Source organism: Pelodiscus sinensis, chromosome 21 (genome assembly GCF_052426305.1).
Source record: "Pelodiscus sinensis isolate ZL-2025 chromosome 21, ASM5242630v1, whole genome shotgun sequence".
Classification (NCBI taxonomy): Eukaryota; Metazoa; Chordata; order Testudines; family Trionychidae; genus Pelodiscus; species Pelodiscus sinensis.
The window spans coordinates 4,164,457-4,190,874 of NC_143072.1; the positions used below are offsets into that span (position 1 = coordinate 4,164,457).

Consider the following 26,418-nt stretch of genomic DNA (forward strand, 5'->3'; position numbering starts at 1 on the left):
AATGTTTATCAAGGGCTTCTTGCAAAAGATGTTAATGTCAAAGAGGAAATCCACTCTGGCAATCTAGGGTAGTAATCTATGATTGCAAGTGTAACTGATAATTTTTGGGAAGTGTCCAATGGCTGTTGTCCTTTAATAACATTTGGCTCACGTCTGCCTTCTAGTGGGAGACCAGAAAGGAGAAGAGACTATTTCTTATTTTATCAAATGTTTAAAACAGTCAGTGAACCCCCCGAAAAGCACCAGATTGCTTTAAAATCATGAGATTTTAATGAAACAAAGTTGAGATTTTTTTAGTTTGCCTTTTACTTTTTGAGGCCTTGATTTTTTTTAAAGCTTTTCTATGCAGCCATGAACCTTAAAAACTTACTCGGCCGTTTTAAATGGAAGTGGAGATTCTCATTCAATCATATGATTTGAGGAGCTGCAGATTTGAGAAAAACACCAAATATTGAGACTTATGAGAAATTGGTGCAAGTTGGCAAAACTACATTCTAGCATTTACATTAAGGGTTGGGGAAGTTAATGTGATAGATTTGGTTTATGCATATAACAAAAAGACAGTGCCTGCGCTGCTGAGCTTACAGTGTAAGTATGTAGATCCTTTTCTCCCCGGGTTATGTGTGGCTGACAGCGAGTCAATAGGAACTTTCCAAGTACAGGTTGAACCTCTCTAATCCAGAAGTCTCTCCTTCAGAAACATCCGTCATCCAGAATGATTTTAGTTAGCTAGATGTCCGCTTTTCAGGGACGTGGCCAAGTTTCCTGTGGTTCCATAAAGTTTGTTTACACCAGTCCTAGCCCTCAGTGTTCTGTGCTGTTATTTACCTCTAATTTACCCCTAAATGTCTTCTAACGGCACAGTAAGCAGTGGAAGTGTAGGTACTGCTGCTAGACAATATTGACCTCCCACGGTCCAGAAAATTCTCTTGTTCGGAACCTGTATTTTCAGTCTGAATTCAGTGGTTTTTCGTCTTCCGCATCTTCTTCTGAGCTGCCTTGGCATCACCCTGCTGGGCAAAGAGAGATGGGACTGAACAGGACAAGGGGAAAGCGCGGGGGCGAGGGAGCGTCTGGGGAGCAGGACAGCCGCAGATGCAGTTACGCCACAGCCACTGTACGTGGCAATTAAGCAAAGAGCCGTAGGCTGGAGAGGGGAGAAGATGGGATGTGGGGCGTAGGGTTATTAGGTAGACCCCCCCAAAAAAATACTGCACACACTTGATCATGGGCGGGGGAGGGAGGGAAGGACTGGTCGGGAGAAGGTGGGGCGGGTGGGGAGGGTCGGGGGCTGCGGGGCTGGCTGGGAGGAAGGGGGGGCAGGAAGCAGAGCTGGAGGGAGATCGGGGACCAGGAAGGCTGGACAGGAGGAGGGGGGGCCGGAGGAAGGGGGGCGGGAAGCAGAGCTGGGGGAGATCGTGGGCCGGAAGAGCTGGATTGGGGGGGCCAGAGGAAGGGGGGCAGGAAGCAGAGCTGGCGGGGGGGGGGGGGGGGGCGGCCACTGGCCGCAGCCCAACAGGCTGCGCCCCCTGCAGGCACTCCCTCTAGTTCCTGGTAGAAGCCGGGCGGGGGCGAGGGAATGCCTGGAAGTCACTCCCGCCTTGTCCAGCTTCTGCAGGCAACTAGAGGCTCCCAGCTGGGAGGTGGGGCTGCAACTGGCGCTGGGAGCCTCTGGTTACGAGCAGAAGCCAGGCGGGGGGAGTGGCTGGGAGTCCTGGCCACTGCCCTGCCCTGCCTGGCTTTTGCACGCAACCAGAGGGCTCCCAGCACCAATTGCGCCCCGCCTCCCGGTCACTCCCCCGCCCCCGCCAGGCTTCCGCCCGGCGCCCAGCCGGGAATCCAGGAAATACCGGTCGCTGCACGTGTCTGGTATTTTCTGATTTTTTCTACCGGACAGAGGGTGCAAATACCGGACGGTCCGGCAGAAAACCGGACACCTGGCAGCCTTAGGGCGGGGGCTGGGCAGGTGGGCCTAGGGGCAGCTGGTCCAGCTTCCTGTCTCCCGCCATGGCAGGCGCGCTGCCAGCTGCGGCCATGTGGCCGTGCCAGGCTCCCACCGAAGAGGGGGCTGGTGCAGCGGGGCCCGCGCCATCCCAGCCAGGAGCCAAGGATGGGGTTGGATGGCGCAGGCGGGCCCTGCGGGAGGCTTTTCTGGCTCCTCTGCAGGTCCACACCCCGCCGTCCCCACTTTGGGCATTGCCCCTTTAAATCGCAAATCGCGCGAGACGTGGCGCGCCTCGGCCGGGCCGCCGAGCGTGCCTCGACTGTCATGGCCGCCGCACACGTGACCTGCCGCTGGTTCTCCGGCGCGTGCGCCGCGGAGGTCGGGGGGGAAGGGTCGCCAAGATGGCGGCTCCCGCGCTCGGGGCGCTGCCGGCGTAGCGGGGAACGGGCCGGGCTCCGCTGGCACCATGGCCCCGGCTCTGCTGCTCCGCGCGGGCAGCCGGAGGCCCCTGGCGCCCCAGCGGGGCTTGCGAAGGCGGGGGCTTCCCGGGGGGGCCCTGGTGGGTCAGCGGGGGCGGCCTGAGCTGGGGGCCCCGAGGAGCCCTGGGGGGGCCCTGGGAAGCTCGCGGGGGCTGCCGCCCCAGAGGGGATTATTGGGGTTCATGGTGGGTCTGAGGGGGCTGCACGTTCTGGGCCCCCAGGGCAGGTCTGGGGGGGCCCTGGTGGGTCTGAGGGGGCTGCACGTTCTGGGCCCCCAGGGCAGGTCTGGGGGGGCCCTGGTGGGTCTGAGGGGGCTGCACGTTCTGGGCCCCCAGGGCAGGTCTGGGGGGGCCCTGGTGGGTCTGAGGGGGCTGCACGTTCTGGGCCCCCAGGGCAGGTCTGGGGGGGCCCTGGTGGGTCTGAGGGGGCTGCACGTTCTTGGCCCCCAGGGGAGGTCTGGGGGGGCCCTGGTGGGTCTGAGGGGGCTGCACGTTCTTGGCCCCCAGGGCAGGTCTGGGGGGGCCCTGGTGGGTCTGAGGGGGCTGCATGTTCTTGGCCCCCAGGGGAGGTTTGGGGGGGCCCTGGTAGCCCTGCAGGAGTTGCTGCCCCAAAGGGGGCTGTTGGGGCCCCCACGGGAGCTGCCACTGCAGGGCCTCTCCAGAGGCTTTGCCAAGGTAGCCCGGACCAGGAGCAGCCGGGAATTGAGAGAAGCTGAGGACTCTGCCCCGGTGTTTCAGTATGTGGGGAAGCAGGCCAAGCGGAAGGAGCGGGTGTTTGTCTGGGGTTTCTGTCATGCTGGAGCCCTGGGGATCCCCAGTTTTGTTAAGCCTGATGCAGGCTGGAAAAAGAGCCGGAGGATACAGCCCACACCCTACCGTCTGGACACTGTTGAGAAGGTGAGTGAAAAGCGCTGGGAGACCCATTAAGTTCTATTGGAAGGACGCTGCTTTGGGGTGGAGATGGAGCCAATATTCAGATCCTGTCTCTTCTCCATAATCACAAATGTTTTGGTTAAAGGTGAAAAATTAGCACCAGAATTTTCCCAAAGCTTTGATGTAATCACTTTGTTTAGGCCCAGCTCTGATTTTTTTTTCCCAGAGGGCTTTATTTTAAGAAGTATTTACAACATTTTCCTCTGAGGATGAGGATTTTTTTCTGTGTTTTATTGAGATGCTTCACCTCTAAGGTAAAAAAACTGGGAAATGTTAGCTCAGTGTAGCAGGAGTCTCAGCCACTCGAATGAACACAATAACTAGGTCTGAGGTTTTAAATGTTATGTTGAAAAATGCAGAGTAACATTCATTAGAATTTGACTTTAAAAACTTCCTTTAAATGCTATAAAATCAATGGGTATATCTCAATGAATCAGACTGATGGGATGAAGCTTTTGGGGATTAATTTAACAGCTTTACTTTGATTCTGTTGCTGCTGGGTAGCATAGCTGGGTCAGTGTCCTGATGGAGAGTTTGTGTCACCATAATTATGGTTCATTATAGTCTCTAATAATCTCTTATTTACATGCTGATAGTCAGGGCTTACCAGCCGTGCTGTCCGGCGATCTGCGTATGCGCAGATCGCCCAAACCTGGCGAGTAAATTGTATAATTTGTTGAACCCTGCTGATAGTACTTAGAGGGTTCCAGCAGGGATTTAATTGGTAAGTTAATAAAATCAAATAAGCTTCAGTTTTCCAGAAAGGATTGATCACTCAATGTTTTGCTTTTCTTAAAGATATCCTCTGCAGCCTGTGGCTATGGCTTCACACTAATATCGTCAAAAACCACTGACATTACCAAACTTTGGGGCATGGGGCTGAACAAGGATTCTCAGCTTGGCTTTCAGAGAAGCAGGAAGGATCAAAGTAAGCATCTCAGCTCTTCTAGGGATTTGAGGGTTCATAAATACAGTATTGGAAAACACCACAAATACTTCTAGAAGTTTAAATTCCAGCAGAGTTGGTGGACCTTTAAGACAGACCGTTTTGGGAATTTCTTGGGGGTGGAGAGCCAGTGAGGATGGGTAAGACTATGACTGAGGTTGCACCGTTAGTGGTTTCTGAGAATCGTCTTGTAAAGAATTTATATCTGTCAATGGAGTGGTTTAAAAATTTATTTTGTATTTGTAGTGTACCAGCCTCGACTCATTTTGGGCATTAAAGGGTAACCCATCAGCTAGGAACATGTCTTTGAAATCACGTGTTAGACACGTATTTGGTGGTCATCACCAAAGTGGTGTAGATTCAAGTGGTGGTGCAGTTTTTCTGTATCAGGTAATGTTTAAATGTTGGGCATTCAATCTGAACAAATCATAAAATTACCAAAAAGGCCATAACCCATGAAAACATAGTTTAATGTTGACCAAAATTGGCAGACAGCTTCTAAATACAATTGATAATGCAGCTATCTTATGTACCTAAAATAGTTCTGCTTTGGAAGGTTTGGGAAATCTTTAGCTCCAGGTGATGTATTGAGTGCATTTTCCCCACATTTTTTTGCCTTTTGTTAAAGCAGAAGTTTGTACAGGCAGTCCCCGAGTTACGCGGATCCAAGTTACGGCGGATCCGCAGTTACGAGCGGGGTCCTCTCCCTGGTCTCCAGCAGACCAGGGAGAGGAAGCAAAGCGGCGGAACATGCGAGCAGCGGACAGCCCAGACGTGTCTGGGCTGTCCGCTGCCCGCGTGCTCCGCAGCTTTGCTCTGCTTTGCTCCCCGTCCCCCTGGTAAGACCGCTGCCAGCGTGTTCCGCCGCTTTGCTCCCCGTCCCCCTGGTCTGCAGACCAGGGGAATGGGGAGCAAAGCCGCGGAGCCCGAGGGCAGCAGGACAGCCACGGCGCGTCTGGGCTGTCCTGCTGCCACCGTGCTCCGGACGCCTGTGGTACAGCAGCTCCGGACGCCTGTGGTACAGCAGCTGGGACCAACCCAGCAGCACCCCAGCTGCTCTGCCCCAGGCGTCCCCAAGTCAGCCGCTGCTGAAACTGACCAGTGGCTGACTACAGGAAGCCCCTGCCCCGGGCTTCCTGGAATCAGCCGCTGATCAGTTTCAGCAGCAGCTGACTTGGGGATGCCTGGGGTTCTTAAGTTGAATCTGTATGTAAGTCAGAACTGGCGTCCAGATTCAGCCACTGTTGAAACTGATCGGTTTCAGCAGCGGCTGAATCTGGACGCCAGTTCCGACTTACATACAGATTCAACTTAAGAACAAACCTACAGTCCCTATCTTGTACGTAACCCGGGGACTGCCTGTAGTCATACAGCAGTATGCACTTGTTATTTTTAGAATGGTCGGATTTGGCAAAACCTTTTTCTTTCTGTTTTTATGAAATTTTGCAGACTTGACCCGTGCTCTCTAATTATAAAACATATTTTTGTTCTCTGCTTGGCCAGAGATGTAAGTCTAAAGCATATGTGGTACAACTGGAATGGGTTACCTAGGGAGGTGGTGGAATCTCCATCCCTAGAGGTTTTTAAGTCTCGGTTTGACAAAGCCCTGGCTGGGTTGATGTAGTTGGGGTTGGTCCTGCCGTGGGCAGGGGGCTGGACTGGATGACTCCTGAGGTCTTTTCCAGCTCTATGATTCTAACTACAATAACCGCTGTAATTATCTTTTTTCAAGGGGTGTTAGTGTATAGTCATTTAAATGGTTAATTGATAAATCTGGGCTTATCAGTTAATCTTAACGACTACATGCACTCCCCCTTGTTACCCCCTGCTGCTATGCATATTGGCTCCTGTGGAGCTGCTCGCCCCCCCTCCTCCTCCCATGCTGCTGCCTCTGATATAGAGGCGGAGGGTGGGGGGGATCAGGTGGGAGCTGATTTGCACAGGGAGCTCTGTGGAGCTGCCTGCACCCCTTTGCTGCCTCCCATAGAACCAGCTCTCCCACCCACCAAGCACCAATTTAATGGACCCACCTCCCCCATCCCATGCTGTTGCCTCTGATACAACGGCAGCATCACGGAAGTTGAGGCAGGTAGGATTCCAGAGCAGCCCCTGTCTGCGGGGAGCTCGGGCCTCTTGCAAACTGGGGCTGCTGCCATCTCGTGCTGCTGCCTCTGAAACAGAGGCAGCAGTGCAGGGTGGCAGAAGGCTCCCTGGGAGTGCACTGGATGCCAGCTTTGCCCCTGGGGACCATCGAATAATTGTGTAACCAGTTAGATTTGGTGTGTTTACATGATTGTTAAATTAAACATGTAACATCCTGACTTCTTACTAGCACTGCACAACAATAATTCGTGTAAACTTCTTATATAACAGTAATCACCTTTAGTGGAAGGGCTGTAGAATATCTTGTATGAATATAGCTTGTGAATAACAAAGTTTAACCACACATTCTTATGTAACCCATACATCTAACTATGAGCTACTGACTGTCTAATGTGACGCCCCTTCATGCTATATTTATAGAGCCCTGGGTGGATACAATATTTGTATCCCCATCTAACTTTGTATCCACAAAAATGAGCCGTGGTTATCCACATCCACAGATATCTGCAGATTTGCAGGCATCTATATATTTACTTACAAAAATAGTCCCATAACTTGCACATAGTTGAAGCATGTTTGTCCCTCAGAATCTGTGTTGGGGGTGCTTAGTACTCTCTTGCTACACTCCTCACTGTCACAGCTGTATGCATTAGAGTACACCAAATCTTCCCTGCAGCCTATGCACTTCCTTGTTGAGCAGGTACTTTTGCAGCTACACTGCCCAAAAGTGAGGATGGCTTCTGGTGCAGACAATGCAACATCGTTTCATTAGCAAGACATCCTGGGCTAGCTATCACCCATGCATTGTTCGCAGTGGACACATGAGCTGTTGCTTGAGCCTGACTGATAATCGGCTATTTCACGTGCTGCCTGAAGGAGGCCATTGTTGACTAATACACATTGATTGGTCTATCCTCCATGAATTTATCAAGTTCTTTTTTTGAGCCATGTTACAGTCTTGGCCTTAACAACATCCTCTGGCAAAGAGTTCTCACAGGTTGACTTGGCTTTGTGTGAAGAAATACTGTGTTTTTAAAACTTCCTAATAATTTCATTTGTTGACCTCTAGTAGAACTAGAGCCCAGCATTTAGGAAATGGCTGTTTACATCTCTCCAGACAGGCAGAGGGGGATTTGGGCTCTGTTCATAAAGTCTGCCTGAACATTCTGTGCTTCCACTTCTTTGTGTCTTCACCCCATCATCAGAGGCTTTCAGGCATGATCGAGCTTTCTCTGATGCATCTCTTCTCATCTTCTGGGAAAACATCATTGTTCATGCAGTTGTCAAGTACTGTCTATTTCCGGTGATTCACTGAATCATTCATAAAGTTATGGCTTCTAATACCACAGTTAAATGATTTCCCTCTTTGAGTATTGTACAACAGTCTGAGGTCTTGCATGAATCTTTCTCTTGATATTCAGCCTAAATTTCCCTTTCTTAACTTCATCCCATTACTGCTAGTTATGTCTCAGCAACAACACTACATTATTCTTTTCCATCCCTGATAGATATATCCTTCCTTTTTTTAATTTATATTTTTTTACACTGATATCTCTTCTCATACTCTCTCTTTCCCTTCCATCCTCAACCAACTCGAGGGCAAACTATAAATATTTAGCTCTTTCCTCTCCAGCTATCTGATCACTTGCTTGCTGTCTCTGGGTTTGTTTACACTACAGAACCTTTGCATATTTTTGCTGACAGAGCCCCCTAGTGGAGGCTAAAAGTTGTTGGGTGTGTGTTTTTTGTTTGGTTGGTTGTTTTTTTTTGCTGGCCTAATTACATCATCTCCCTGAACAATATTCCCTAAACTATAAGTAGAACTGCTCTGGTAGCAGGTTTGTCTAGACCAGGCATTTTGCCAGCAAAGTTGTGCTGACATGGGCATGTAATTTTTTATCACACCTCTAGCAGACGTAACAGTAATGCTGCCTGTAATGACTCAAGCGTAAGAGCACCAACTGCTGGGGTTCTCTTGTATGTGCCTAGAAAACTTGTCTCCCCCCCCCCCCCCACCAGAGTTGAAGCAGTATAGAGATATCTATTTCTTTTTGTTTGGTGTTTTCATCCCTCCTATCCTGTGCTCTGAGATCCCAACTCAGCTGATGGGAGAAATCCATGTGCATGCTTTACCTTCATGGGGGAAGAGCAGAAAAGTCTCTTGTCATCTTTAACATCCCACAATAGTCTGGTGTCATTAGACCTTTCCTGTTAGAAAGGACGTAACATCTTGCATTGCAGATCAGCACGTCATACTAATTAATTTCAGAGCGGTAGCCTGGTTAGTTTGTAACTTAAAAAAATGAGTAGTCCTGTGGTACCTCAGAGACTAACAAAAATAAATAGTATCATGAGCTTTCTTGGGTAAAACCAAATTAATCATATGATGAGCTGGAGTGGAAAGAACAGAAACCAAGTTACTTATAAAAGTGTAAAAAAAAAAAAAAAGGGTGCCTGTAGGGATGTGAAGGACTAGTCAATTATCCGATAAGCAAATGCTTGGTTGATAGTCGACTAGTCGCTTCCCCCCGCCCCTTTGCTGCCTCTATTATGCCCCCCATGGCCAGCTTTGGTGTCCCCAGACTGTACACGGCGTTTCAAAGCGGCAGCGTCACATGAAGCCCGGGGTCAGCTGGGGACTCCCCTGCTGACTCTGGGCTCCATGCGGTGCTGCTGCTTTGAAACGCCGTGTGCAGCCTGACGCCGGGCTCCCCGCGGCATTTCAAAAGCAGCAGTACCGCATGGAGCCCGGAGTCATTGGGGGAGTCCTCAGCTGACCCCGGGCTCCATGCAGTGCTTTCACCTTTGAAGTGTAGCAACAGCCTTAGGGTGCCCTATTGACTAATTACTGGATATTTAACATCCGTAGGTACCTGTCAGTTGTAGGACTGGTACTTGGCTTTTGATGTTTAAAAATGCAATTTTAAAGGCAGGGGAGACTGGTTTATAATGTGACATCCAGTTAATGTCTTTGTATACTAATTAATGATTTTCTCCTGTCTTACAGTAAAGTAGAGTCCCGATTATCCAACCTAAACAGGACCGACAGCTGGTCGGATTAACGAAAATGTCGGATAATAGGGATCACCTGTACAGTAGTTGATTTGAGTGGCCTGGCCCCTTCCCTCCCTGCAGCCCCCTGGCGCCGCTCGGTCCCCGTTCCTTCCTGGCCCCTTCCCTCCCTGCAGCCCCCGTATGCTGACCGGGAGTATGGCCCCGCTCGCTGCCCCCTCGCTCCGGGCACCGCCGCCGCTGCTGCTCTTGCCGGCGCCAGTGCTGCTCAGTCCCCATTCCTGCCTGGCGCCTTCCCTCCCTACAGCCTCCAGAGCAACGGGGCAGCGAGCAGGGCCATTCTCCCGGCCCACGCCCAGGGGCTGCAGGGAAGGAAGGGGCCAGGCAGGAATGGGGACTGAGAGGCGCCGGCAGGGGCAGGAGCAACAGCAGCAGCAGGGACGTCAGCAGCTGGAGAAGGAGAAACGGGCCAGGTCACATAGCAGGCGGCCGGGGGCAGTGCAGGCTTTTAGTTTTGCTTTCAGGAGCCAGCTATGTCGGATAAAGTGGAATGTCGGATTAGCGAAAGTCGGATAATCCGGACTCTACTGTACAACTGCTCAAATATTACCTTATAGCAGTATTTCCCAAATGGTGTTTCGCAGAATCCCAGGGTTCTGTGAAGTGAAAATAAGAGTTCGGTGAGAAATTTTCATTACAATAACATTTTAGGATTCTTAAATATTAATTATTTTTTTAATTTATGAATTTTATTGAAAACAAGTTTTATTTGTGTTTGCCGCAATAAGGCTGTGTCTAGACTAGCAAGTTTTTCCGCAAAAGCAATTGCTTTTGTGGAAAAACTTGCCAGCTGTCTACACTGGCCGCTAGAATTTCTGCAAGAACATTGAGGATCTCATATAAGAAATCAGTGCTTCTTGCGGAAATACTATGCTGCTCCCATTCGGGCAAAAGTCCTTTTGCGCAAAAGGGCCAGTGTAGACAGCTCAGATTTGTTTTGCGCAAGAAAGCCCCGATCGCGAAAATGGCGATCGGGGCTTTTTTGCACAAAAGCGTGTCTAGATTGGCACAGACGCTTTTCCGCAAAAAGTGCTTTTGTGGAAAAGCGTCCGTGCCAATCTAGATGCTCTTTTCTGCAAATGCTTTTAACAGAAAACTTTTCCGTTAAAAGCATTTGCGGAAAATCATGCCAGTCTAGACGTAGCCTAAGTGTTCCTGTGCAATGCCAGAGAGCAGTCAGTCAGTGGTGCGATCGCCTGTTATATACCATATATAAGACTGTTAATAGGGGTTCCACAAAATTCTTTCGAGTTTAAAAGGTTTCCATGGCCAAATAAAATTGGGAAACAGTGTTTTAAAGGATGGGATACAGATGCTATAAGTTAGTGGTTCTCAAACTTTTTGGGCTCCAGAGCCCTTTGTATGCATAAAAATTTATGTGGAGCCCCAGTGGTCCAGTGATTTGTATGTGTTGTACCTATCGATGTTTCCAGTTTGTCAGCCTCGCTGAGCCCTGGGGCTCCGCGGAGCACAGTTTGAGAAACACTGCTATAACTTATTTTAATACATGTAGCGACTGACCACCATTACATAAAGTCTGAACACGAAACACATTCTTCTAATATCTATTTTAACAATATTAATACACAGGTGGGACAGCCACATTCCAGTTTGTGTCAGTGTTTAATTGAAACATGGGGATTTTAGCATGAGCTGGTGTAACCTTGGGTGGGCTAGACTTCACTGCCCTTCTTTAGTGTCTAATCCTCCTCCCATCTCCCTCCCCCAGCAGCACCGGAAGCCCAGAGTTCAGTCTGTAAGGAATTTCAGCAAGGATTGATTGCCTACTGTCAGCCTCCCTACATTCAAGTAAAAAAAGAAACTAAAGAAATGAATTTAATTAAATAACTATTAAATCTTATGAAGAAACAAATCTAATTCTTATAACAGAACACAGCTATTTTATAACCCACAGATAATGTCCACAGTTACAGTAAACCTAAGTAAAGAGAAAACTAAAAGTACATTTGAACGGTTCAGTCCACACAAACACAATAAGAAAAGACTGAGATGTCCGAAAGTCTTAGTTCACCAAAATCTCAGTTTGTGCTTCTGATCATCAAATCTGCACTATATGCTGAGTCTGAACTATCTCTCCACTTGCTTGTAGGAAATCCTCAGTTGGAGTCTAGGCAGACTCCTCCTCTGCTGTGGATCACTCCTAGGCAGCCAGCTCACTGATTAACCGGTCAGTTAACTCACAAGTCAACAGACTTAAAGAAACCCTGTTACAAGAAAATAGAAAAACCGAGAATAACAAAATAGAAATGACTCTTTCCCCATTACTGTATTTAAAAAGGAACTGAAAAATCACACTGACTGAGAGAGTGAACTACAACAGTTTGGCTAAAATCAAAACAGCATTTAAAGCATACAGTTAACACAGAAGAAGGTATTTTCCCTCCCAGGTTCTCCTTGCTCTAAGGAGCATTCCCCATGATCCCTGGTAGAGGGTTAACAGCATCCCTACCTGCTGCAAAGTGCTGTAGAGTAAGGAACAACATTCCGCTCTGCTCCTGGCTCAGCTTCTCCCAGCTCACACAGGCCTCAAAAAAGCATCTGCCCTGCCTGCTTGGTCATGAAGTCTGACCCCAAACTATCATACCCAACTCCAGAAAGGTGTGGAGTGTTAAATCTGCCCAGTAACTGTAACACTCAACTTGTTCTTACCCCTGCCCCCTCCCCTGGGGTCTCTTAAAGAGATGGCTCCCTATTAGGTGCATGGGTTACACTGGCACCTGCTTTACCAGCATTACGACATTCAGTAGGGAATGTGACTTTTTGTTGTTGTTGTTTTTTATACAAACTTCTGGTTGACTTAGATCATAGTGTAGTTTGTCTTAGAACTTCTCCTGCAGTCAGTACCTTTCTGCTATTGAGGTGCAGGTGTAGTTGTGTCAGCAATAGAATAGCTGTCATTTCCCTTTGAAACTGCCTTTGTGTAGGTAGGCAGTCCCCTCTATTGCATTTCCTGTTTTTTAAGTTCCCGCCAGTCACTAAGAGCCAGATCGTTAGTACCTGACAAAATGAATATCTGACTGAATAGGTTCTCTTGTGCAGCAAGAGGGGTGACCTTGTGACAGAAGGTACTTCTGCTCACTGTGATAAAGATATCATAGTCAGATATTAAGGGAATCATTTTCCCTCTGGTATATTTTCTTCCTTTGATATATTTGTAAAAGCTTTTATCTCTTTAAACTTTTGTCTAGCATTAATTATATTTTGCTTTTTTGCTGCTCTTTTCTTTCCCTGATGGCCTTAACTAATTGTATATTCTGGTGAGGTACCTACTCCTTTCATTTCTAGTGTAATATTTAAAAAAAAAAAAAAAAAACTTTAGATCTTTGATCCCTTGTGAAGCCACATTTGCTGCTGCTTGTTCCTTGCATTCCTTTTTCCCTTAAAAGCTGGCTCCCATTATGCACCAACTGCTGGCCCGCACTCGGGTTCTGTAGTATCAGAGCCCGCAATGTTACATGGCAACCAGCTCCCTGGGAGCGGGTCTGGTAGTCAGAGCTGGTGCGTGCTGGGAGCTGACTTATAGTATAAACTGGCTCCCAGTGTGCACTGGTTCCAGCCACTGGCCCTGCTTCCGGGCAGCCGGCTGCACTGTGGGCTCTGCAGTATAAGCTCTCTATTACAGAGCCCATAGCACGTGTTACCTCTAGAATATTTAACAGTTACACGGTTACTTTTTAAAAACGTTTTTTAAATCCCTAATGGGATTTGGCAGTGTGCATTTATGAATATGATCTGCCAGCCATCACACTAAATTCACTTTGTAGATGTTGCTAATTTCTGATTTGTCTGTTCCTCCTTTAAGCTAAAAGCTATGAGTATGTCTTGGAACCATCTCCCATTCCATTACCACTGGACACTCCTCAGCAGACTCGGATCTTGCAGGTGTCTTGTGGGAGAGCTCATTCCCTGATCCTGACGGACATCGAAGGAGGTACAGTATCACTTATAGTGGTGGCAAGGGACAATAGAATCTTATTGTTGAAGTCTTTTCTTTTTCTTGTGCGCTGAAGCCAAACCTCGCTGGATAAATATTGCACATGGAATTGTCTTTTCAACCTTTACAGCACTGTTTGTTCAATGGAGGATAAGCTTAAGACTTTTTCTCATTCTGTGTTCCATCTGGCACAAGCTGTAGATGGTTTTATACTGCAAGTATTGTAAAATAAGGTTAGTTTGTCTCGCTCCAAGACTTATCAAATGTAGGATATTTCTTTTTCAGCTGGATGTATTTTCTAATTCAGGTTTGGAACAGCTATGCAAATACCTTTGAACAGTGGTTCTCACTAGTGGTCCGCGGCTGCTTCCCAGGTGGTCCACAGCTGGAGCACAGCCTCTCTCTGCTCTCCCATGAGACAGGGAACCCACACTGCCTCCCCACTGTGTGAGGGGAGGAGGGGGACTGAGCTCTCCCCCATTCCTCCTCTTGGGGAACAGCAATAAGGTGTTCCTTGCTGTTGCCATTCGCTAGCGCTACTGAGCAGCGGTCCTGGTGGCACCCAATGGGGAAGCAGCAGCCCGCACGCAGCACCGCTGCTGGGATCCCTCTAGTGCTGCCGCAGCCTGGCATCCAGCCCTGCCTGCAGGGAGCCAGCTCTGCTAGATGGAAGATTGGCATCCACCTCCCCGCACTGTGTCGTGGCATCTGCCAGTGGGCCCTGCTGCTCCAGGTGCTGCCTGGGGGGAGGTGCTGTGCTGACGAAGCCCTGGAAGTGGCAGGGCTGGTGCTGTCACGCTGTGGGGCTGGGGAATCATCCAGAGGAGCCCAGAGGCCTTTCCCTATAAGACCTGCTCAGCCTGCCTTCTGCTCAGTGGTGCAAGCAGCTGCTTTTCTGAAGAGGGGAGGGCTGGTCTGTAGGGCAGCCGTGCAGAGCGGGGTTCCTCCAGAAGCCAGGGGAGAGGGCTGCCTGTCTCCCCAGGAGATTATGGAGGTGCAGCCAGAAGGAGCAGGGTCACTAAGTGACTGTTCCCCACCTTCATCCCTCACCGAAGAGCTGATGCAAAGCGAGAAACGCTTCTGAATTGCATTGCTCCCAGTGCACCCCACCCCCTGGCTTGTTCTGTACCACCGCAAAAAACTTTCTGGAGTCTCAGGATTTCATGTGCTGACAAGGTACCATTTGGGTTGCCATAAACACAAAGCCAGTGCATAGGACAACAGAGGAGCTCCCCAGTGCTGAAATAGGTAGCAATTATGAACATTTGGTTTTCTGTTTAGCCTGTAGGATTGTGCTACTTCTGGTAGCAATATATTATAGGAGCAGTTCACGCTACTGGTAGCACAGTCTTACAGGGGCGCAGCTCTCTACAAACCACCAGCCAATGGGAGCAGTGGGGGCATGAAGCCAGATAAGCATCCCTCCTCATGCCTAGACTCCTGCACCCAAATCCGCTTCACTCACCCCCCCTACATGCCAAGGCCCTGTAACCTTAGCTTGCTCCTTCCTGCACCCTCACTTGCTCCTGTACACTCTCTCCTGGCCACACTCTGCACCCTCTCTTCTGCCATGCTCCCTATCTCCTGTCTGCTCATGCACCCTCTCGCCTGGCTAGACACCCTACCCCAACCCTGCTCCTGCACCCTCCTTTGCTCCTGCACTGTTGGCTAGACACCTATCCCCACCCTGTGCCTGCATCCACCATTGCATTTTTCCTCCTGGCTACACACTGCACCCTCCAGTGCTCTTGCTCCCTCTCCGCTAGCCAGACACCAGCCTGCTTCTGCACCCTACATCCCATCCAGATCTTGCACCGTCACCTCCTCCTGCACCCACCTCCTGTCCCCCACATCCCTATCTCATTTGCTGGCAGCCCTGTCCCACACACTGAACCCCTCAGTTTGGTACGCACCACAGCCTAAGGGGGTCCACAAAATCCACCAACTCTGGAACCCCAGAAAAGTAAATCCAGCCTATGGGAACCCCGAGCCTCAGTCTTCCCTTTCCCTTCCCCTCGTTCTGTAGGACTGGAGCGTCCGAGTAGTGAAGTGTCTCAATTGGGAGCCACATCAGTGAGGGTTGGGGGATTTTGGAGGCGTGTTTTTGTTCTCACTTGTGTGGTTCCCCAACTGATTTTTCTGTAGGTCAGTGGCCCCCAGTCCAGAAAAGTTCCCCACCCCTGCCATAAATAAAACATGGAAATCTTTTATGTAGAACATAAATCAATATTTTACTTTATTTAAAATGAAGTTTGATAAACTAACACAAGGAAGTTAAAATGCTTAATCTATTTAATAATTGAATGCCGGAACACAGCTTGCTTTCGATTTCATTCCCTGGCCGCTAAGGGAGCATGGGTAAAGTGCTTCCATGCCATGCATGTGTCTCATACCTAGCTGATGTGTGAGAGGTATGCACAGCATGCAAGCACTTTCCTCTTACTCCCTTAGTGTCCGGGGAATAAGATCAAAAGCAAGCTGTATCCTGGCTGCTGCCCTCCTGCACCCTCGAAGTTCTGCTCTTGACCCCTTACTCTCCCGAAGTTCCACCCTTGAACTTCATGAACTGTTATACATTTCAAGTGATTATCAAGTAATGGACGGTTTGAAAACAGCTATATTGTTTGCGGGGGGTCCGTGAAATAGTAATAGATTGAAAAGGAGTCTGTATGCCTGAAATGGTTGGGAACCACTGATTTAAATTCAACCATTCTCCCTAGCTGCAGCACTAGCAAAATGGTTCAGGCATAATTATGTGATTAATGGTGAATTTCCTTTAGCAACTGGTGGTCTGCAGAAAGATTTGCATTGAGCCAGGTGGTCCATGAGTCAAAAAGTTTGAGAACCACTGCCTTAGAGGTTTCACAAAAAAAGTCATAAGTGCTACTTGTCTGGGAAGAATGTTGCATTGGTAAAATTAATGAATTAATAATTATCTATGTAGATGAACCCCCATGCTGACTGGCTTTCAGCTGCCTCAAGAATTCTTTAGCACACCAACTTCAGTGCAATATATAGCATCCCAATGCAGCTGTTGATCACTGGGGGAGTGTTGAACACTTGGTTTAGGGCTTCTGTGGAAATGCTGATCTTATTTCTAATTCTCCTAGGCAACAGTGGAATGAGGTAGTCAATTATGGATGAATGGCCAGTTAGCCTCCAGGTCCTAATACAGTGCATATGGCATTACTACATAGGCATTTTTGCCTGAAATGTCTTGAGTCTCTCATAGGTGAACTCTGGTGAGAAGGTTCGGGATCATCTTGTAGGTGCTTGAGAGCTAAGCGTTTTAGGTGCGTGTTAGGCTTATGCAGGCTGTTGTAATTAGGAACCAGCATCTACGAGAGAGAGAAATTCCCTGGTATTAATAGCTAAATGCATGCAATGTTTGTTTTTCAGTATTCAGCATGGGCAACAATTCCTATGGGCAATGTGGCCGAAAAGTTATTAAAGGTGAAATTTACAGGTGAGACTCATCCTGCTAAATTCATACTCTTTCTTTTCGTATAATAGAATTTTTCATATACTCAATTTTCATTTGGAACTAATGGGGAACGTGTGACTGTAAATGAACATTGCTCAAGATCGATGGGTCCAAAAATTAACATCCGTGCCTGGGAAATCTTACTCTCTGCTGGAACGGGGTGTAAAACCCCACAGGGCCCGAGCACTGTGGGGTCGCTCTGCTCTTGAGAGAGGAAAAAAGCATAAGGAGCTGGCTTCATTTTTCACGGGTATTAGCAAGAAAATACCAGATTACCCAAATGGTACAGTGTGATTTTTTTTTTCAGCCAGTTTTCAATCTTTAGCCTCCCAGATGGTGATAGTGCTGAGATGCGTCAATGCGTATGTATAATTAAAATGGTAAAACCAACATTTGATCCCGAACAAGTCCTTCTACAGCGCACTCTGAATCTGCAGCTGGGGAAGAGGCAGTAGTAATAGGCACTTACGTAGAGCCAAGCTCTCACGTGCATCCTGCAGACAACAATTCTCCAGGCACCCCAGTGAAGGGAGGGCAGTATTGTTGTTCCACCGAATGTGGACAGAGAGACATAGAGCTAAAGGGGCTAGCACGCAGCAGCTGCTGGTTCCTAGTTCTGTGCTGAATCCAAAAGATGACATGGTCTCTGTAAATATATAGAAGTGCTAGGGGGCTGTGTCCCCTGCTCGCTGTGCTTGCCAGCCCCGTCTCTGGGGGTAGGCGGGCCTGGCTCTCCCCTCAGTCACCAGGGAAGGGAGCCCAGGTCAACCCCCCCAGCTACCCTGGGCATCTTGGGGGGCCCCCCTCCATTGCAGCCAATCCAGGCCTCTTGGGATAGTGCCCCACACCCTCCCCCGCAGACAGACCGGGCCTCTCCGCCCCCCTCCTGCCAACAGAGGACAGTGCAGGGCAGTGCAGGCTGTGTTCCTGGCTAATGGAGTTAGCGTCAGGGAGGTGGGAGGGAGGAGGAAGGGTGGCTAAGGGGAGAGGGGCTGTGGGAATGCAGAATGACGTGATGATGTCGCTCTGTTGTCCCGCAGGAATTTTTTTTTTTTTTAAATCTATGGAGAGACAATCAGTATTTTAGCTTGTTCTTCTTTGATGCCTGCGCACTGAACGGTGGTGTTAGTACTTCCCAGCGTTGGTTCTTAGAAATTCACTGGTACTTAAATTCTATTCTCCAGCGGAGACAGTCAAAGTCTACCTTGCCTTGCCTGGTTCCTCAGTTGAGACCGTCACTACCAAATTACCAATGTCATTTTCTTCTCTCCTTTGCTTTCATACTCCCTTCAGTGAAGGTTTCCAGTAGAAACCTTCTCCATCCCTATTAAAGTAGTGCCAGGTAGTGTCCTCTGAGGGTAGGTAGTCTAGTGCTAAATTAATTTGGAGAGGCAGCATAATCCAGGGGCTGGAATCAGGAGCTCCTGAGAGAAAAATCTCATATCTACCAATTACCCTCCTGTTATTTTAGACTAGTCACTTAACTAATCTGTAAAAAGGGGACATCCTTTCCCTCCCTGCAGAAGACTGTTCAGGAGGTGGAATGTGCTCTACAGCAGGGCTGGGCAAAAGAGGGCATGTGGGCTGGGTGCAGCCCACCAAGCCACTGGATCCAGCCCGTGGACACAGCAGGGAGCCTGGGGCAGATTTCCTTTTTGCCCCAGACCCTGCACGCTGCTCAGAAAAGTGGCTGCTGGGCCGTTTGTGTTTCTTAGCTGTAAACTGGAGGGAGGGGGGAGAGGCTTCAAGTTCCCTGACCCCAGTAAAATCCCATTGGCAGGTTTCCCTGCTGCCTGTGTGGGGGCGGGGCAGGCAGGGAGGCTGCCTGAGAAACATGTTGGGCTGCTGGCCGGGAGTCACGCCCGTAAGTCTCCCGGCCAGAGCTTGCATCTGATACCCCAGCTCCTCCCTCCCCACAACCCACTACCATGCCACACAACCCTGGGTCACAACTGCCTCCTTCACCCAAACTCCCTCACAGGCCCTCCTGCACTCCAGTCCTTTCCCCAAGCTCCCTTTTGCACCCAACCTCCATCCCAGACCCTGCTCCTCCATTAACATCATGGGAGAGTGTAGCCCTTGACCACTTTCCAAAATCTTGGTGTGCCCTCCCTTCCCCCATCAAAACTTATTGCCCACCCCTGCTCTACGGTGTTGAGTGTTCTGAGTACATGTGATGACTCCCTTTCCCCAGATGTTTTTTGCAAAGTGCACAAGCTTGCTTCTGGATGTTTGTAGCAAACTCTTAAAATCCTCTTATGTTTTGCTTTTTCACTTTCCAATCTCTGCTGGTGATGTAGCGAAAGTCATGTAATTAACCGACTGCAAGAGTTTGAAGGCAGGGTTGTTCAGGTAAGAGCCTTTTCTCAGTCTAAGGGTAGGGGTTGTTCAGCTGCTGCCTATTAAAATGGGAACGAGTCCCTAGTGCTTAATTCTTAGTGGCTTGAGCAATTGTCCTTTACCCTAAACCACTGCCCAGCTATTGTTATTGACTTTACTAGGCCTGAATTCCTGGGAGGACCAGGAAACATGATACTTTGATTGACGGGCAGCCTCTGCTGAATAGAAGGGTATTATCTGTTGTGAGAGGCCCATCCCTGACCATTTCTAAGTCATCTCTGCCTTCTCTTTTGTGCCTACCATCTTTCCTTTTACCACTATCAGTTAGGCGATGAGAACTGTCATTTGTGAAGTCCCAAGTGCTATCCAGAGCCTTAGTCATGAGACTATTCTCTCTAAATTGCCAACTAGATTCCACACAGTCAGATTTCTAGATGAGGGTTTCTTGGATTAGGTTAGCACACATGCTTACCCTGCTGTTTCATGTAACTACAGTAATTGCATGTACAAAGTGGTCTGTTAATCTGCACAACTGGCAGGTTATCTGGATTGCATGTGTGCATTTGGGGAAATTTGGCCTATAAAATCCACCAAAGGATTCCTTAGGAAGCAGTGGGATCGGAGAGGACCTCATTCTATTTGGCCAAATTTTTCAAAAGTACGTGTTTTAAAGTTAAAAGCCCAAATCCACATTTAGGCTCTTACTATCACTAGCCACATTTTTAGGTGTGCTGAGCAAGGAGCAGCGTCCTGTGATATTGATGTCAGCTGTTAGGTGATCACTGTTCTTGAAAATGTACCTAGTGATTTTGGAGCTTTAGGCTTCACTTTTGGAAATTTTGGCTCTATAGCTCATACTAATCCCATGATAGATGTGGGTATTGAGATAGTTTTAATCAGTCAGTTCAAGAACAGATGTAGACATTTGAGGTTGCTGTGGGTAAGTCACAGAAGTAAATCACAAAGTGTAGCTGACTTCATTGTGAGCCAAAAATATCATTCTGGGAGGGAAAGTATTTTAGCAGTTGCAATGAGAGTTCTCTTCTGTCATTCACTGACGCCATTTTATGATGTTGAGCTGTTGCATGCTCATGCCTTTCTGTACCAGAAGCCGGTTAACTGGTGCCCAAGAACAGTTCCCCATGTGCTGCATGTGCAGGGCTGCCCCAGCCCAGCTGGGGCTGGCAGCTGGCAGCCCTGGAGCATGGGATCCTGTTTATTCGGTTAACTGGTTAAACATAACATTTAAGCTGTTTACATTGGATTTTACATCCCTAGTTGACTGTGTTGTTTGGAATTCGGCAACAAATTAGATTTCCATTTTGGGGAATGCTCGCTACAAGACAGAATTCTATTGTGTTCACCAAGGCTTGCATTGGGGTGATTTTAATCTTCCCACTTGTACATAGAACTATTATCTGTGTTGGCTCTGGACAGAAGGCCAAAATATTGGCAAGTTCCAGCCAAAGAACTTGCAAGCTGAGCACTAGAGATTCCCATTCATAGTGATGTCACAGCACATTAATTCTCAGCATGGTCTGACCTAGCTTTTCACTTGCATGTAGGTCGTCTGTGGGCAGGATCACAGTCTGTTCAGGACTGAGAAAGGCGAGGTTTACTCCTGCGGCTGGGGAGCAGATGGACAAACAGGTAGGCATTTCAGAAAATGGAAACCTGGCTGAAGCCGCTATGCAGCAAATCTGTGAGGATTAGTAAAAGCTTGAAACAAGGTTTGCTCTGGTCAACTGTCTATAAGACAGAATGCCAGGTATTTAATAGTGGCAGCAAGCGGAGATAAGGTATATTGCAACTCACCTGTGTTAAAACATGTTTTTGTCTTGCCAGCCAAATGTGTGTGAGAATATTTCAAGCCATCTGTTCATACAATCATAGAATCATAGAGCTGGAAGAGACCTCAGGAGGTCATCAAGTCCAGCCCCCTGCCCGCTCTGGGCGCTACTGGTCCAACCCAGGAGCACCCCAGCTGCTCTGGTCCTGATTCAGCCGCTGCTGGTCAGTTTCAGCAGCGGCTGAATCAGGACGCCTGGGGCAGAGCAGATGGGGTGCTGCTGGGTTGATCCAGTAGTGCCGAGGAGCGGCGCTACTGGAGCAACCCAGCAGCACCCCAGCTGCTCTGCCCCAGGCGTCCTGATTTAGCCGCTGCTGAAACTGACCAGCGCTGACTACAGGAAGCCGGAGGCAGAGTTGCTCTGCCCCGAGCTTCCTGGAATCAGCTGCTGATCAGTTTCAGCAGCAGCTGACTTGGGGACGCTTGGGGTTCTTAAGTTGATTCTGTATGTAAGTCAGAACTGGCGGTCAGTTTCAGCAGCTGCTGAATCTGGACGCCAGTTCCGACTTACATACAGATTCAACTTAAGAACAAACCTACAGTCCCTATCTTGTACGTAACCCGGGGACTGCCTGTATTACTAACAATAATTATCATTTAAAACTGGTATCAGAGTTAGAAACTAATTGGTCTGCTCAACATCAAACAAGAGTGAGGGGCTGGTACTAGAATGACTCAGAACAGTCCAGTCATAATACAGATATCATTGGAAGGATCATGTGTCGACTTGAGATGGTGGGCCTCTTTTTAAATAGCCCTGATATCACCGGGCTATGTTGAGCACTTGCACCTCCCATTGAAAATGCAGGTTCTCAGCAACGCTTTCATAGAAGAGACCATTGTGCTCCTCTAAGTCTGACCTGCAGAACACAGGCCACGGGGTTTCCTTGAGTTCCCTGTCTGGCTAGCTTCTTGAAATCAAGCATTTAGTTTATCATTGTCCTGCCCTAAAATGCTGTTCTACTTTAGTCCAGTGTGTATCTTCCACAGAGCCAGGCAGTGGCACCAGACTGATCTTTGTAGTATTCATGGTATGCTCTTGAGTGATGTAACCTAATTGCTAGAAAACAGGATTTGAGCTGAGGTCTACACTGGAGCAGGCAAGGGACTCATCACACAGCTTTTTGCTTTAGCCTGGAGCTTGCTTTCTTGTTGATGTTGCTTCAGAAGATCCAGTCTGACACGTGGTGTCACTGCCTGCTGTCTGATATGACCAAGTACAGCCTTTCACTACAGTATGCTACTTTCTGTCTTTGTCAGGTCTTGGTCACTATGATATCACCAGCGTGCCCACCAAACTGGGCGGAGATGTGGCTGGAGTAAATATCGTTCAGGTCGCCTCCTACGGGGACAGCTGTCTGGCTCTATCTGATGAAGGAGACCTCTTTGGGTGGGGAAACTCTGAATACATGCAGCTGGCGTCCATCACAGAGACGACACAGGTTGGATGAGATGTTCCAGTGTAATGCATACTGCTTGAAATGAATTTCTGTCTGCAACTTACCTGCTTGCCTTTATGTAAATAATAATGGAGTTTCTACATTGGGGTGGGGAATCTCAGGCCTGGGGGCCAGATGCAGCCCCTGGCTGGCCTGGATCCGGCCCTGAGGCTCATGGCTCCCCCCGAATTGGGGAGCCTACAGTGGTGCTCCAGCCCCCACCCCCGCTTCCCCACCACAGGGCTGGAGCACACAAAATCTTCTAGGCCGAGCCCGCCAGCTCTGGTGCGAGAGTGGAATGTGGGGAGTGTCTTTTCAGTCAGGGGCCACATCATGGAGGGACTGGTTTTGGTTTTTTGCTTCTCACTTGTGTGGCCCCTGACTGATTTTTCTGTGTGGGCGGCCCCTGACCCAAAAAAGTTCCCCATCCCTGTTCTACATGCTTCGCTGTAACTGTTCTGTACATCTGCATACTTGAGGGAGTTTGTCTAAGAACTCCCCCTAAACGGTAAGAGCTGGGACCTTCAGATTCAGTATACAGCTTCCTCAAAGCAAGGTGGAGGGTTTGGTTGTGCCAGGACAATGGGATGTGCCTGAAATGGAATTACTTCTCAGAACACCATACAGAAAAGAGACACAATCACCACCAGCCAGATGAGATATGCCCTCCACTCCCAGTCTTGGACTACTCGAGCCATGAGCCTCCTGCCCCTCTGGCGCCCTTTAAGGGAAGGACTGAAGCTCCCCCCTCAGATTTGCTGGTTGTACCCTTTTTCAGGGAGCCAGGGGAGAGAGCAGTTTGCTGCATTCCTCACTCGGGCTGGAGGTGCAGGGGTCAGGCGAGCTGTGCACTTTGCTCTTGCTGCCTTGCAGGGACAGGCAGTGAAGGAGCAAGCAGCTGGGAAAATCTGCTAGTGAAGCTGTAAAATAAGAACTTACCCTGCTTCAGGTCACTGACAACACAATCACTATAAAGTGACACAACTAGCAATGTAGAATTACAAAGCCCTCCCTGCCAGGAATAATTACTTTGTTGTATTAGTTTTTTGCCGTAAAAGCCTGAGAAGTCAATGGATTATGGCTGTTTCAGGTCAGTCAAGGGGAATTTGTTGTAAAGTTGAGGGCCTCTCCTGCAGAAGGCCCTGCCACCTTGCAAACCAAGGGTGTTCTAACTGGGGTGCTTCTCGCTGCAGCACTGGCAATAGGCAGGTCACATGCCATTTAGGGCTTTATAAGCTAAAAGCAATGTCTTAGGTTTCTGAGGGAAGTTTATCAGGCAGCCAGTGCAGCTAAGAACTCTGGAAATACATGCTCAGTGCAGAAGCCTTCTCAGATGAGGTAGGGGGCCACATTCAACTCCAGCTTCAGTCTCCAAATGGATTTATGGTGTAGCCCCATTTGCATCAAGTCAAATCACAAGGGGACAAAGGCACCAAAGGCATCAGCGGTGGGACCTCCTGGCTTGGGGAAATGATTTTCAGCCTGGCCTGACCATTGCTGCTCCCTGAACTGGCTGGGGATCCAGCCACACTTCCCACATTGTGAACTGACTAACAAGGGGCAGATGGCCCCACTCAAAGCAGCCAATTTAATGTAGTTAAAATGTCTGTCAAATAAATTGTTTCTCACTGGCCTTGAGTTTTCTGCAGAGCCCTGCTGCTGCTTTGTCATGAAGGGAGAGTTAATTTAAAACTGCAGCCAACTGGAAGGCTCTGTTGGGAATTTCAACAGGAGCTGGGTGCCTAATTCTCTCAGCCATAAAGGGTATAGGATATGAATGGTTAACCTGCTGGGGCTGGACCACCACCAGTGCCACGGGGCCTGCTGTAGGGGGGGATGTTAAATATCGGTTAATTGAATAGTCGATTATCCTCATTAATTCTTATTGGTTGACTATTCTATAGCCCCTGGAGTGGGGCCAGCAATCCGTGTGCTCCGGCCCCACTGCTGAGGAGCCCCCTGCCACTCTGGGCTGCTGCTTCTGTATCAGAGGCAGCAGCACAGGGTGCCAGGCAAGAGCTGGTCCGCAAGAGGAGCCAGTTTAAAACCGGCTCCCCTCATGGAGTGGCTGCCTGTCGCCCCACACTGCTGCCTCTGATACAGAGGCCACGGTGCAGGGTGGCAGCAGCCTGTTTGGGGGAGGTCTGAGTTCCTGCACCCCAGGTGAGCTGGAACTGAGTGGGGCTGCCTGCCCGCCCAGCTCCTAATACAGTTTAAATGCAGAGCTGCAGCGGGGTAGTCCCGGACCCGTTGCAAGTCAGGACTGAGCCAGGCTGCTGGCCAGCCTGCCAAAAAATGTACTGGTGGGGGTGGGGGGCAATGTGTGTATTCTATAGCATTAACCTGTGTGCTTTTGCTTATCTGTTTATTGAATATGCTACTACATCCTGGGGTGTGTGTATGTGCTCCAGCTCAGCTGTGGTGGGTAGGGGGCCACTCCAGCTGGGTCACGGTGGACAGGGGAACTGCTCCGGCTCATCTGGGCTGGAGCACCCCCTCCCTCTGTTTAATTGATTAACATTTTACCAGTTAACTAATTCAATGGGATTTTACATCCCTAAAAGGGTAGGGAGACAGTGCAGGTAACTGCTTTGCCCAGAGGCCGGCGTGTGAGGGTGTGGGCCCAACTCATCAACTATATTTTTGAGAGAGTTTGTCTGTACATCTGAAGATGAGTCTTTCTGTTCAAGAGCTTCTTTTAAATGGTAAGAGCTAGGCCCACCAGACTTGGTATGCAGCTTCCTCTTAGCATAACTTAAAGCCATATAAGGGTTTGTTTGTGCCAGGAAAACAGGATATGCCTAGAATGGGATTGCTTCTCATAAAACCATACAGAAAAGAGGCAGTCACCAAGCAGGTGAAAAGGGCTGCCTTAGTCCTGACCCTCCCACTCCAGGAGCCCTTTAGGTAGGGTGTGTGTGTGGGGGGAAGAGGGCTGAAACTCCTCCTTTCTCCCATTCGTACGGGGACATTGCTGGCTCTTCACTGTGGTCGGGAAGCCGTGGAAAAGTTCAGTTTGCTTAATTTCTCCCTCTGGGTGGGGAGCGCTGGGGGTAGACAAACCTGGACTTACCTCAGCTGGGGAGCATGCTCCCCTCTTCCTCCTGTGCCTGCTGGAGCTGCAGTGGCCATGGAGAGGCACTTCTCACCTGGCCCCAAGCTGCTGCGGTGAGAGAGGGCTGGGGTAGTTTTCTCTCCTTGGGGCAGCCTGCACACTGAACCCCTCCTCCTCACTGGAGAGCAATGATTGAAATGAGGAAAAACAAAAATTGAGTTAAGTACCAAAGCAATGCCAGGTAAATCTTTTACCGTATATACTCGAACATAAGCCTGTTTGTTCATAAGCTGACCCCTCAAACTTACAGGGGAAAAGTCAATGACCCGTTTATAAGCCGACTCCAGTGCACAAACTTCCAGTCCCAGCTTGTCAGCCTCAGTGCTGCCTGCAGGCATGGAGCCTTTCAGAGCCCATTGGCTGCTGTTCACTGTTCCCAGCCAATGGGAACGCTAGGATCACAGTGGCAGGTGGGCAGGGCAGGCTGTATGGCTGAGCTACATGCACCCAAGGTAAAAGACCAGTGAGCAGGAGTCTATTAGCCAATGGGAGCCGGGGGAAGTTTGCTGACTCCTGCCCCCCAGTGGAAGAACCCATTCATAAACTGGTTCCCACTCTTCACAGCGGGATTTTTCACCCAAAAAATTTGGGTTATGAACAAGTATAGTGAATATTGGGATTTACACTGGGGTGATTAGGAGCAGTCTGGCCCAATGGTATTGCCTTGACAAGAGGCAGCATTCCTGGACTCATTTCATTTTTGCCACTGAATCCCTGCATGACTTTTGACAAGTCACTTTTGCTTTCTGCAATCCGTAT

General features: G+C 49.0%; 2 protein-coding genes across 3 annotated transcripts in view; one reads left to right on the forward strand and one right to left on the reverse strand.

Moving 5' to 3' along the window:
* The first annotated feature begins 2,315 nt into the window (after window positions 1–2,315).
* The window catches only part of RCC1L (RCC1 like), a 35,734-nt gene continuing 11,631 nt past the window's right edge, over window positions 2,316–26,418 (forward strand). The window contains exons 1-7 of the mRNA XM_089772240.1: window positions 2,316–3,320; window positions 4,155–4,284; window positions 13,301–13,429; window positions 16,832–16,898; window positions 19,217–19,268; window positions 20,822–20,906; window positions 22,366–22,547. Coding sequence (XP_089628366.1) covers window positions 2,412–3,320; window positions 4,155–4,284; window positions 13,301–13,429; window positions 16,832–16,898; window positions 19,217–19,268; window positions 20,822–20,906; window positions 22,366–22,547 — 1,554 coding nt within the window. The 5' untranslated portion in view covers window positions 2,316–2,411. The remainder of the gene's footprint in view (window positions 3,321–4,154; window positions 4,285–13,300; window positions 13,430–16,831; window positions 16,899–19,216; window positions 19,269–20,821; window positions 20,907–22,365; window positions 22,548–26,418) is intronic.
* Window positions 11,380–26,418, reverse strand: part of CASTOR2 (cytosolic arginine sensor for mTORC1 subunit 2) — a 243,787-nt gene continuing 228,748 nt past the window's right edge. Inside the window, exons 10-11 of one of the 2 annotated variants that reach the window (XR_016347686.1) lie at window positions 25,618–25,777; window positions 11,380–11,702 (exon numbers count right to left, since the gene is read on the reverse strand). The gene's annotated coding sequence lies outside the window, so the exon portion shown is untranslated. Of the gene's footprint in view, window positions 11,703–15,884; window positions 16,771–25,617; window positions 25,778–26,418 lie in introns of those variants that run through there. The other variant, XR_016347685.1, reaches the window with a different exon arrangement.